The 13,462-nt window shown below is 39.4% G+C and overlaps 1 protein-coding gene across 4 annotated transcripts in view; it reads left to right on the top strand.

Moving 5' to 3' along the window:
- Window positions 1-13,462, top strand: part of PIP5K1C (phosphatidylinositol-4-phosphate 5-kinase type 1 gamma) — a 150,159-nt gene that overhangs the window by 7,551 nt on the left and 129,146 nt on the right. For all 4 annotated transcript variants that reach the window (XM_072405098.1, XM_072405096.1, XM_072405099.1 and 1 more), the window contains exon 2: window positions 5,818-5,846. In XM_072405098.1, the coding sequence (XP_072261199.1) occupies window positions 5,818-5,846 (29 nt within the window). The remainder of the gene's footprint in view (window positions 1-5,817; window positions 5,847-13,462) is intronic.

The raw sequence follows: 13,462 nt of genomic DNA, 5'->3' as shown, positions 1-13,462 counted from the left end.
GTCGTTAACTCTATGTGCAGAATCGTTGCTATACGATCGTTCGTATATATCGTGCATGAACGTTCGTCGTTCGTTTTCCAACGATAATAATTGGAAGTGTGTACGTAGCTTAAGTCAATTATATATTAGTGTTAGCTGCATAATTTGTATGTAGATGTATGTAGATGACAAAGGTCAAGAGTTTAACATTTTTCTTTTTTTTCAGTCTTAAAAAAACAATCTTTTTTTAACTGGTTAACAGAACTTGCAGGTTTCTCATAACACTTAGCAAGTGCAAGATGTTCTATATAGAGATGATGTCATCAGCTGATTAATCCTTTGCACTCCCTCCTTCCTTAGTCTAAATCCAGTCATTGCCACCCCCTTCTTCCCATTGTAAATCTGTTCTCATCTAATCCCCTCTGGTCTGTTTTGCTTATGGGCAAGAGACAATAAAATAGATATAATAAATAGACATTTGTATGTTTATGTAGATAAAAGCAGAATATCTGTTTCTTGTACAATGACCAGGCTGCATCCTTAGAAGTCCCCTTTTTTAATCTAAATTGTTTCTAAATGTCAACTGCTGTATGGTTAGATGTTTGCAATAGATTGCCTTTTAATGGTTGTGTAGAGTTAAAACTGAACATGCCGATTGAAATCAGATTAAGAAAAACAGGTCTATTAAAGGGGTTTAAATTAGTATTATTATCAGATGTTAAAAAATATGATAACCCAGTTTACAGTTTCTATATTGGAAAGCACTTTACATAAAAGTGGATTTTTCTTTTACAAAGACATAAATAGAAGGTTTAAAGATAAGCACATCATCTTGGACTTCAGTTTTTTGTAAAGCACATTTTAGCTGCTTCTTTACAGATGCAGTTAAACACCTAGTACAGCCCAAAATATTGACCTGTTTTTATGCTCCCCTGCCCCTTCTTGGGTAATGCAGGATATATTGCACATTCACAGTCTACCTGTGCCTGTAAGGGGGAACAGTCTGGGAACCAGTGCCTGTGGAGAAGTGATCCATTGCTCAACTAAATTGTTTATCAGTGTTGTGAACTCCAATTTCCAAGTAGTATTTTTTATACTTAATAGCATATATTGGCTATATAAAAAAGGCAAATATTAGTGTTAACTAATAAGTGTATTTACTTCTAAAAATAATGTACTCTAGAAAAAAATGAGTCCACTCGGGTAAATCTTAGGGTTCTTTTGATAAAATAGGGAATCAGACATTCCCTCAAACATTCCCTGATGGGAATCCTCCAGGTTCATGTTATTTATGCAGTGTTCTCCCGAGATTCTTTTTTAAGGTGGTGACTGGGTGGTTTAAAATGTGCGAGGCAATACACAGCAAATTTAGTGCTCCTTGTTCTTATGCTATAGGTATCCAGATATCCCTTTTACTGTATTAGTGTTGTACCTACCCCTTTTACTTTGTTCCAACATTCTAAAGTCTGCCCCGTTATTATGTCCAAATTTTCCATCTTTTTGTGTAATGCCCAAACTGTTTAGTGCTGTGTATTATGACCTAACGTCCTAGTTGTCACACTTACCTCTGCCTCGCTAAAGCGCTGGTGTCTCAGTTTTGTTCGTGGGCATGCCTGCATCCTCCCTCCGGCTGGCCAATCAGGAAATAGCCATTTAATCACCCTTGCCTATGTAGCTGGCTCAGACACAGCACTCGGCACTCACGCACTAGTGTCTCCCCTAGTGCCGATCCCCTAGCTCTGCTGAGCATTTCCTTTACACCTGTTGGTTGATTGAATGCTTTCCCTGACCAGCTCCTGTGTTAACCCTCTGTTGCCCAATCTGTAATTTGTCTGTTCAGTGTTGCCTGTATCTGCGGTGACCCCTGAGTCATTGGTGACCCCTGTGTCTAATTTCTGGATTCCTGGTACTTAACCCCTGGCTTTGTTCCTTGACTATCCTCTGCTTTGGTACTTCTTGCTACTGCTCTGCTTTGGTACTGTGCATTATCCTGCCTACCCTGGTGTGCCCGCAACAGCCTACAGCACAACATCCTCATCTGTAAAGGGTCTGGAGAAAACCAGGCTGTTGCTTAGACTCTGCGCCCTGACCCTTCTTAGGACTCACACCATAAATGAGCTACCAACAGCATCTGCTACTGGTTCCTTCTTTCAAAGTGTGACATTAGTGTTCCATGTTTTGTTAGGAGTGTAATAACATGTAGTAGTATAATAGTATAATAAAGTAGTGTAAAAAGTTAGGTTTAGTTCACATTCGCATAAAGAAAAAAAACTCTGCCTTTTACCACTCCTGAGTGAAACTGGCAACTGCTAGGCACCTGGGATTGGTAACAAGCAGTAACTGCCTTTTCAGGCATAGCAGTTTTTCAAGCATCAGTGGTTTGTGGCGTGAGGAAGGGGCAAACGCAGCAAATGCAACTTCACTGCCAGTGTGATTTCAGCCTAACTTCAGATGTAGCTTCACATCTTCATGAAAAATAAAATTCACTTGATCCGTCCACAAACCAAGCCTAGCAAGTGCGATATCAAGTGACGTGTCTTTCTAAAAACGTAAAAACAAAAGCTCCGATCTCACTGCGCATGTGTGAGATTGAGCATTGAGATTTACATTATTGGAAAGCCCCTGATGATATTAATGATTGCTTAAAAGAATTTTCAGATACGGGGTCACAAGTTTGGAAACTTATGAAAATTGAACAAGGAGTGCTGTTTCAAAGGCAAATTTCATCAGCATGGCATCATTAGGACATACCATTCTATAAAAAATTCTATCTATCAAAATGCACTGCCCTGCCCTGTTGCACACGTCTGCTTCTCTAGCTTGAACCCTAATTTCTCCAGAACAGGGAGTTGCAAGTAAACAAAAATATAGGTGCAAATGAGGGGCACACCACAAACTTTCATCACCATGGGATCATTACAACATAAAAAAACTGTACCTATCAAAACTCACCTCCCTGGTACACATGTCTGTACCCTTCCAGTACCTTGACCCCAATTTTGTTTTGATGAGCATATTTTTTTATGTTCTTATGATGCCATAGTGACAAAATGTTAGCCATGGGTGTTTCCCATTTGCACCTACATTTTTAGTTTCGTACACCTCACTATTTTAGGGAATTTTGGATACAAAGAAGAAAATTATACAAAGTAGCATAGTATGACTGTTATAGTTTTGTAAAAGGTATGTATAAATTTAGAGGTCTCATCCCAATGCTCCTTTCTGGGGAAGTGGCTTCTGGGGTACTTAATTGGCATTTTCAATTAGGGGCTTCTAGTTGTACTTGGTTTTGAAACTAATTTCCCAATGTTGTATTTTCACAAGTTTTTAACTTGTGCTCCCCATATCCCCAAGCTTGTTTTGTGCACCCTGAAAATTTCAGGTTGTTATGACTAACGGTTTAGGAGGTATGAAGGTTTGTACACAGCAAGTTGCTAGGCTGTAGAATATGATACAGCAAAAACTGGCAGATAGGTGTGGGTCTGCATGTGTCCTGATCTCATCCTAGCTGAGATGTGCTGTGCAGGGGAGGCATGACAACTGGGTGTCCAGGCCATCAGGGCTGGGGAGAACTATCCAATGGCAGTAATTGATCCCACCAGGGATGTCAGATTCCCTGTTTTATAACTAAAGCCCTTAGTGTTAACATAGTATTTCCTTACAAAAATGTACTATGACACCCAGATAAATAGTCCATAATGTGCCATAGACAGCTTGATGACTCCGAACAATTTGACTCGCGTGCAATTTACATTTATAGTGGTTTCCATTGCCCAATTTGTATGGGTATTTCAGTTTAGGAATGGTGACTAATTTTTATATCTGTATTTTAATAATCATAGAATGTTCACAGTCCCAAGTGTTTGCAAATGAGTTGACATTATTATTATTAACCTGTATTTATATAGTGCCAATATATTAGGTAATACTTTGCAAAGTCCATAGTAATAGCAATAACTATCTTGAAAGGAACTCAAAATCCAATTTCCCTCCCATAGTCATGTGTCATTATTACAGTCTAAAGACATGTTTTTTGAGTTGAAGCTAAATAACCTAACTGTATGTTTTTCGAATATTGGAGGTAACTAGAGTGCCCAGAGGAAACCCACACAAACACGGGGAGAACATACAAACTCTTTGCAGATAGTGTTCTGGCCCAGTAACCTAGTTCTGCAAAGGTGAGCCATCAAGCTGACCCATACCTTATATCTGTGTTTTTATTAATAATACAATGTAGACAACCCCAAGTGCTTGCAAATGTGTTGACATTTCTTCTGCCTTAGTGAAATTAGTAAGTTGCAGGAGGCAAAAGTGCCTTTCAGTGATACTCTAGAACAAGGGTGCCCAACCTACAGCCCGTGGGCCACATCTGGCCCTCAGAGCGGTCAGATCTGTCCCCCTGCTCATTTCCTCTCTGCTTGTTGTGTTGCAGGGGAGAGAAAGCGCGCATCTCATTTTTTTTTTTTGAGTTTGAACCCCAATTTTTCTGGAACAGGGGGATGTTGGCAACTGGAAATGTGGCAGCCAGTAGGAAACCCCTTTTGTCCCCCCTCCTTCCCCATTAAAATATTATACCCATTATATCATTTCATCCTGTCACACATAGCTATCCCCTTACTCTCTATCAACCCCAATTTCTCTGAAATTTTCTCTAAGAAAAAGGAAATGTAAGTGCAACTGCAGGACTCCTATGGCTAACTTCCCCTAATATTACATCACTATGGCGCCATCACAAGATACAAAAACTTTACCTGTCACACATAGCTGGCCACTTACCTTCTGGGAACCCCGATATTTATTTGACAGTAGAGGAAGGGAAATGTAGAATAAGTGGGGGACTCTTATGGCTACCCCCCACAACTAAAATTGTATCACTCCTACTATACTATGGTGCCCTGTCACATATATTTGTCCACTGATGTTTTTTGAACCCCAATTTCACCTGAAAGGGGAGCTGTAAGTATATTAAAATGTAGGATAAGTGGGTGACTTTTTAGGCTAATTCCCCCTAAAATGTTATTGCTGTGGCACCATCATAAGATAAGAAACTTTAGCTTTTATATCATGCTACTCTTTCACATATATCTGGCCACTTACATTCTGTGAACCCTAATTTCTCAGGAACAGGAAGATGCAGGGACTGAATATGTAGCAGTAAGAACGTGTCCCCCTTGGCTAATTGTAACATGAGTTGCATTTCTCTGAAAGTATTCATTGCAGAGATTTTAGGGTGCAAAGAAGGTTAGTGTAGTTTCTGCTCTTTGGTACAGGAATGGTGAGCGGGGAGCAATATATGATTAGCCAGTACTGTATCATAGCTTTAGTTTTGTATCTTTCATTAATAAAATAATATAATAATAAAATGAGAATCAAATGGTGAATGGAGAATTTCTTGATTTATCATCCCTTTTTTTTTGTGCATGTATTTTATGGTAACTAGAAACAGTTCAATTTAATTTCATTTCAAATTAAAACTATTGTAGTTTAAACATAAATTTTTAATGTTTGTTTCCATTGTGGCCCACAAGTTTTATCAGCGACCCCCGGATGGTTGGGCAATACTGCTCTAAAAGAAATGTTAACCAATGTGCAGTAAAAGAAAAGTATAATAGCTTTAATGGTACAACGGGGAGCAGAAAAAGGATACTCATCACCAGGGTTTAGCAAAGAAAATGAAGGGATATACAATGCTCAGTATGTTAAAAACAAAAAAACAACACAAAACCAAAAAATAATTTGGGTTAAATACTACTTTAATTTTTAATTCACTGAATCAGCAGACTTGTTTTTGTTGTTGTTCATTATTTGCATACATCTCTTCCTTTTTTTTTTTCTCAGATGTGGTGGGAAAGAAAACTGCTTCTGAGGTGAGAACTATATTCAAATTTTATATAAAACATTCCCATATAAAACTCCCTACCTGCAGTTTTGTTCTGGGTGTTTTGGCTACTGCTTATAATATAGCATGATGAATAGTTATACCTTTAATATTTTAACCGGATAACTTTTGGCATATTGATTAAAGACGATGTTCTCTATTCCTAAAACCAATGGATTAGTAGGTTGGGATATTGTAGGGGATGATATAATTACTACTCCCCTTCATTGTCCTAATCCTCCAGTGTGCTAATCTCAAACCCCAATCCATTTCAGTTAGCTTCATGCAATGTATAAGTGTATCCAGTGTTTTGTGTCATCACATTATTTTTGGAAACTGGAAGTTTTTTTTTTATAATTGTGATCTGGCATTTGAAGATTTAGTCTAAAGAGGTAATAATACCTGCAATTTTAAAATATCCTAAATTTATCATTTTTCATAATACAGTGATCTTTTTCTCTGTCTCCCAAAATCAAGAACGTTTAGCTCTTATATCTTGGTTGCAATCACACTGTTCGATTCATAATTGGGTCAATTAGACCTGTTAATAAGTAGAAGAGGAAATAACTGCATATTAGAAAAATATGTTGAGTAAATATTTCTTTCCACACAAATCATGTTTATATGTCCTTGCAGGAATAGTAGCTCCTGGAATAGTAAATTAGGTTATTGCTTTTTAGGACTACATCAGCAGCCACTCTGAATATATAAAAACTAAAACTCATTGAAAAGTGTGGTTAAAAAATAATTTAGCAATGAATGGAAGTTATAGGAGACATGTTTTGTGATAAAATACGCTCACTAGCCACTTTAATAGGTACACCTTGCTAGTACCGACTTGAACCTGCTTTTGCTTTTAGAACTATAGTATTTCAACATAGATCTAACAAGGTTGCTGGAAATGTTCCATAAGTATTTTGGTCCATATTGACATGATCGCATCAAGCAGCTATTTTTCCACCACATAGATGCTCTGGGAGACTGAGAATATGGTGACTGTGGAGGCCTTTTGAGTACAGTGAACTTATTATCATATTCGAGAAACCAGTTTGAGATAATATAAACATTGTGACATGGTGTGCTATCCTGCAGGATAGATGCACGAAAGATCCACACCTCTAGTCAGGGAATTAAGCCAATGTCTTAGCTGCATACAGTGAAACAGCTCATTATTTGGTGCTTGATGGGTCATACGAACCTCCTCCCAACTAACAATAGAAACCCTCCCTAAAAGGGAATAAACCATCTCAAATTATGAGCCTTCCACCAATTAAAAGTCTCAGGCGAATCCTGGCTTAAAAAGGGGGTTGCGTTGTATAGGAAGTAGCGCCAAATGTGGGGACAACAAACCTGCTGAATACCCTAACTTAAAATTTGCTGCAGATGAATGCTCATGGTGGGAGGGCGTAATTTAGGGGGTAGCCAAGTAAGTGCTCCCACTGCTACTGGGGACACTAGACTGGCTTCTAAAGACACCCAGAATGGGGCTTTTCACCCTGCAATGGTGCTAGCGGGGCTATTTGGGCTGCCTGATAATATTTTAGAACATTGGGTACCCCCAGACCACCTTGACGCTTGTGGGCATACATAGTGGTTCTGTTAATTCATGACTTTTTATTATTTCATATAAAGGAGAAGATCCTACCCTGGAAGGTTTTCAGTATATGCATAGGGACCGAAACTGCAAGTGTTCTGAAATAGTAAAGTAGTTTTGGAAGAATCGTCATTTTAACTGAGTTGATCCTGCCTATCCAGGAGATAGGATGAAGACTCCATTTTTGCATTAACCTCTTAAGTTCCGCCAACAAAGAGGAATAATTAACAGTAAAAAGGGTGGAGTACTTGCTGGTCAGTTTTATGCCCAAATATTCCAGATGGGAGGAAGCCCATTTAAAACAGAATGCACCTTGTAGGGCCTAACATAAATCAGCAGACAAATTAAGGTTGAGGGCTTCAGATTTTTGCTCAATAATCACCAGACCTGAGACATTAGCAAACTTCCTAAGTATATCTAACGAATTGGGAATAGAAATTCTTGGTTGAGTGATGGTTAAGAGAAGGTCGTCGGCAAACAAACTTATTTTATACATGGAGCCAGAAACCGAAATTCCGAATATTAGGATTCTCTCCAATCAGGCACGCTAGGGGTTCAATTGCTTACATAAACAAAATGGGGGACAAAGGGCATCTCTGTCTTGTCCCTCTAAAGATAGAAAAAGGCTCCAAGTAATAGGATGAATATCGGACTTGAATCAGTCTCCATTGATTCTGCTAGAGCAGCAGTCAATACCGGCAGGGGAGTATCCAAAAATTATTATCAGCTTTCTCAGAGCTAATGGCCCCCCGTAATCATAAACTTTAGAGAGTACGTCCGTGAACATAGAACAAATAGTGTTGGGGTTAGCTGAAATGTGACCAGTGGGTTTTCTCAATTTAATAGGTTCTGACAGGCCCTGTTTGGGAGAAAGTACCTTAGCCAGAATGGGACCAGGCTTGTTCGTTCTAGCGTAATAGTTCCGTTTCGACCAACAAATTTGTTTCTCTACTTGGTAGTCTAATAAACTATTTAATTCTATTCTTACTTGCTGAATCTCCCTATACAGTCAACTAGATGAGTCGGATTTCAGCTTATTTGTCAATTGCTGCAATTTTCCAGTTTCTAGCCTTTTTCTGACGGGAAGATAGTTGGATCAAAACTCAGAGTAGGGTAGCCTTATGGGCATCCCATAATGTAGTTGGCGATGTAACTGATGCACTATTGATATAAAAAAAAGTGAAGCAGAGCCTGTTTGATATCATTAGTTTTTTTCGTTGAGGAAAGTAACGCATCATTGAGACGCAAATGAAAAGTACGCAACTTAGGGACCAAAGAGTGGCATTGCATTAATATAGCAGAGTGGTCAGACCATGGAGTAGTTAATATTTTGGATTTAGAAACTTAGGAGAAAAAAGTATTGTTGCACAAAAATATGGTCTATTCTGGTCAGACAACCATGCGTTGCAGAAAAAAATGAGTAATCCTTAACTATAGGATTAAGCTTTCTTCATACATCAATCCATCGATAGCGGGTCAATAGCTTTGAGAAATATGAGGGCATCCCAGGGGCAGATAGGGGGAACCCAGATTGTGGCTTAGATAAGTGATCAAGTTTAGGGTCAATGATTAAATTTGAATCTCCCATCAATAGCAATATATCTCTCGCGTGTCTCTCAACAAGAGAGAAAAAATGTATGAAAAATTGCAATTGATGGGAGTTAGGAGCATAATAATTGATCATGGTAATGTCAACATCATACAATTTGTCCTGAAGGTAAATTAAATTTAAATGGCGGCCAGTAGGATTAGCCAGTTCCAGCTCACAACAGAAGGGAACAGAGCGGTGGAAAGCAAATAAAACACCTCTCTTTTTTTCAGAAAAACAAGCCTAGTGAACTTGAGTGTAAGACTTAGGAACATATTTAGGCTTGGAGGAAACTGAAAACCGCATTTTCTGCAAACTTAAAACATGAGCTCCAAAGAGGAATAATGATTAAACACTTTTCTCCTTTTGGTAGGGGAATTCAGACCCTGGACATTGTGAGAAAAAACTATAAAATCATTGTCAGCCAAAAAAAATGAGGAAGATGTAGCAACAAAAGCTGAACCAAATCCGTATAATCTGGCAAAGTGGACAACATTTTCTTCCAGGGCATGTAGGACTTAGCAGTGTTGACTAGGGTCATAAACAGGAAATGGAAATCAAACAAATAACTAAGACAAAAAAACACATAAACAAAACCTATGTGGCTCAAGGCACCACAGGAACAATCAAAACTGCCAAAGCAGGATCTAGTCTTGTGCATAAGCAAGACCTACCACGCCAGACACCCCCGAGTGTGTTCCGCTAACTTGGCTTTGGTCAACTGCAAAGGACATGACCGCGACAACTATAAATCATTCTGATAAGGCAACCGTTATTGCTTTCCTGGATAATAAAACTAAGGCACACAACCATTATTGAATCTATAACAGTGCACAGGATTGCATCATAGAAAAGCAATAAGATAGGCAATACCCCTAGGACAAAATCAGTCCTCGGATCTCAGAGAACTATCAGGTGAACGGGACAATCCTTTACAGGAGAGCGTCTATTCATGGAGGATTTATCCCAGATAGGCGAGAGATGTGGGGACCTTTGTGAGGCAGGCTGTGGCTTGGTAGGTGAGGCAGATGGAGATGACTGCAACTGTAGATAAAAACAGTTATTGGGTGGAGATAAAAGTGCTGACGATTGTGATATGTGATTTGGAGCTTAACAGGGAAACCCCACCTATACCTGATATCCAGGTGTTGCAATATTTGTAGAAAAAGTTTAAGGGCTTTCTGCTTTTGGATTGTCTACGGTGCTAGGTCAGCAAAGCTTTGATATGAATGAGACTGAAAGACAAGGTTCCTTTTATTCCAGGATGGTCTTAAAATGGCTTCTTTTGTGGTTTGAGAATAATGTCCCACGGGGGGCCATCTGTTTTTTTAGGACCTAAGGCCCGGTTGACTCTGTCCAGTTCCAGCCGTTCAGGTGGATAATCTGGAAGCAATTCTTGGAACAAGGCCAGAATAAAACCTGGTTAATCGACAATTGTCTCTGGAATCCCCCGTACACAAAGATTAGCCCTGCAGTGGAGGTTTTCTGAATCCTCAATACTGAGCATTGCCGCTTTCTGAAGCATGCTAAGGTGTCCAGTTCATGTGAGTCTATCACTGTAATGGCGTCATCCATTTTCTGCTCTTTCTGCTCAGCAGTGTGGACTCTATTGCCCAAATCTCTAATCTCCCTGGTAAGAGTGACAAATAACTTGCCTGTGGCCTGGGAGAGTTCCTGCTACAGCAGCTGCTTAAATCGCTCCAACAACTCAGAATCTCTGCAGGAAGGATTTGGCTGTGCACTGGGAACGGATAGGAAAGAACCGTCGCTGGGGATCTCATCCGTGGTCTCTGGATGAAGAGGAGAGGCTGGCGTGTTGTTAGCTACTGCATGATGTCCGCCACCTTGGGACCATGCCGCATGGACAAAGAGGTCACGGGATTCTACATCTAGGAGTGGAGTCCGCCAAATTTCTTACTCATCCCGAAGGCACCAGTGAACAAGGTAAGAATCCCGTAAAAATGGGACAAAAGGACCTGCTCTGATTGCTAGCTGATGCTGGAACACACACAGAGATCTCGGAGCCCGATCAAAATGTGGCCATCTTGGATCGCGGCTGGCCAGCACCGTGTGTCTGTTCTTTGTAGACAAGATTAGCACTTTATTTGGTCTACTACTGCTGTAGCCCATCTGCTTTAAGGTTTGATGTGTTGTGTGTTCAGAAATACTGTTCCCCATACTCCAATTGTACTTGAGTTACTATTGCCTTTCTTTCAGCTAGAACCTGTCTAACCATCCTCCTCTGTCATCAACAAGGTATTTTCGCCCGGAGAACTGCAGCTTTGAAGAAAATGTATGTTTTTCTGTCCATGCTCTGACCAAACAACCATCCCATGCTCAAAGTCACCTAAATCACCTTCCCCATTCTGATGCTTGTTTTTTTTAAAAACTTATTTTTAAAATGCCTACATGCAGGTTTTTTTTTTTAAATACCTACATGCTTTTTAGATATTTGTGTTAACAAGCAAATTGAATAGGTGTACCTAATAAAGTGGTTGTTTAGTGTATATAAGCTGTCAACCTCTTATTAGATATGTTACTTTCTAGCTTCAGTACTTTCGAGGTCAGGGACCATGAACAGATGTGCACCCAGAGTAATAATGGTTGTCAAAACAAATTACTTTTGTATATTTTTTTATCTGAAACTTGTTTTTAGCAGAAAAGGGTCTACAAAGAAGCCTATTTAATTCTCTAAGTATGCTTTTTCTAAAGAAAAAAAGTGAGAGTTTTTTTTTTAACAACGCCTATACAAATGATGCCTCACCATGTCATGTAGCTAACCATCTAAAACCTGATCATTTATTTTGTTTTCATATATATTTCCCAAACAACATGTAAATACTGGTATAGTTGATTTAATGTTGGTAACATAAACATGAAGCATTTGTAGATTATTCTTGTACTGTGATAGATAAATGCAACGTACTTTTTCACAGAAAATGTTTTTGAATTCTTAATACATCTGCTTATTTGTTTTTAAGTACATTTCAAAAGTTATTGGTTGGTGACTAGTGGCACTACCCAAGATTGGGGCATGCTCAAATTTCCAATATACAATTTTGAAAAGGAGAGATGATATCTCTGAGTGGGCATGGCTTCCCTTTTTTTCCATGGCAGCATAACGTAGAGATAATCTACTCATTTAGGATTTGAGGAACTGTTAAAAATGTTTTCCTTAATTGTTTCCTATAGACAGGATTGAGAAGAGAGCTGCTTTAAATAGGCATTATGGTCATGATCCCTAGTGAATATATACCCAGACCATGACCACTAAAGTATTTACATATTCTGATCTAGTAGTACCAACACTTTAAACAAGCCCTTATTTATCCTTTTATATAGACTAACTAGGACAACTAGGCTAAGTTCAGGCAGGCATTTTTCAACCAAGTGTTTAAGCACTCCTGGTGCTAATTTTCAACTGTTTGGCTTTGGGAACATTCCATAGCAATTTTTCAGGTGTTTGTGAGCATTTGCTGTTGTGGTGTGGTTCGTGGTAGCCTTTCCCTGAAACAATGCATGAAGCATCTGGAAAACTACTGCAGTGCATGGCCTTCAAGCACCAAAAAAAGGAATTTACCTGCTCTGTCTGTATGTTATATATAGGTAGGTATAGCAATCTTTCCTGGTAATGAATAATTATTGCCACCCCATGTGAGTAAGGTATAATCAAGGAAGAAAAAGAAGTGATAAAGCTGGGGTTTTTGACAATTTGTGCTTATACGAGGGGGTGCTAAGAATTCCTGGCTTTGCCTCCTTCCAGATGAAATAGAAAAGTGAGTGTGGGGGCATATGACATTCTAATATCTTAGTATGTAACTGTGCAAATATCAGGTCTTTGCGATTCTTAAAACTGAAGTGTCCTTCCTACAGCACTGTCAAAACCTGGATATCGCGTTTCAAGACTGGGGATTTCACCGTTGAAGGTGAGCCCTGCAGTGGGCGTCCGGCAACCTGCAATGCTGTCCATGAGTTGATTATTGAGGACCAGTGAATATCCACAAAAAAGATAGCCCAGATACTTGACATCTCATGGGAGTGTGTTGGGTTTATCACCACTGTCCTACACATGTGCAAGCTTTCAGCGAAGTGGGTGACAAAATGTTTGAACAGTGATCAGAAGAAGGAACGAGTTGAAGCATCCAAAGCCGTTTTGGCCCATTTTGAAGCTGCACAGGACTTTTTGGCTTGGTTAGTGACTGAGGATGAAACTTTGCTCCACATCTATGACCCTGAAACCAAGGAACAGTCAAAGGAATGGCGCCACAGCAGGTCATTGCGCCCAAAGTAGTTCTGTACCCAGAAATCTGCCTAAAAAGTCATGGCATCCGTCTTCTGGGACAAAGACGGTATTCTGTTGGTGGACTACCTACCTCAGGGCTCTAGTATCCCCCGACGGTAATATGCTAACCTCCTGGACCAG

This window comes from Pyxicephalus adspersus, chromosome 3, assembly GCF_032062135.1.
Source record: "Pyxicephalus adspersus chromosome 3, UCB_Pads_2.0, whole genome shotgun sequence".
Lineage (NCBI taxonomy): Eukaryota > Metazoa > Chordata > Amphibia > Anura > Pyxicephalidae > Pyxicephalus > Pyxicephalus adspersus.
This window is presented reverse-complemented; position numbering and strand designations above follow the sequence as displayed.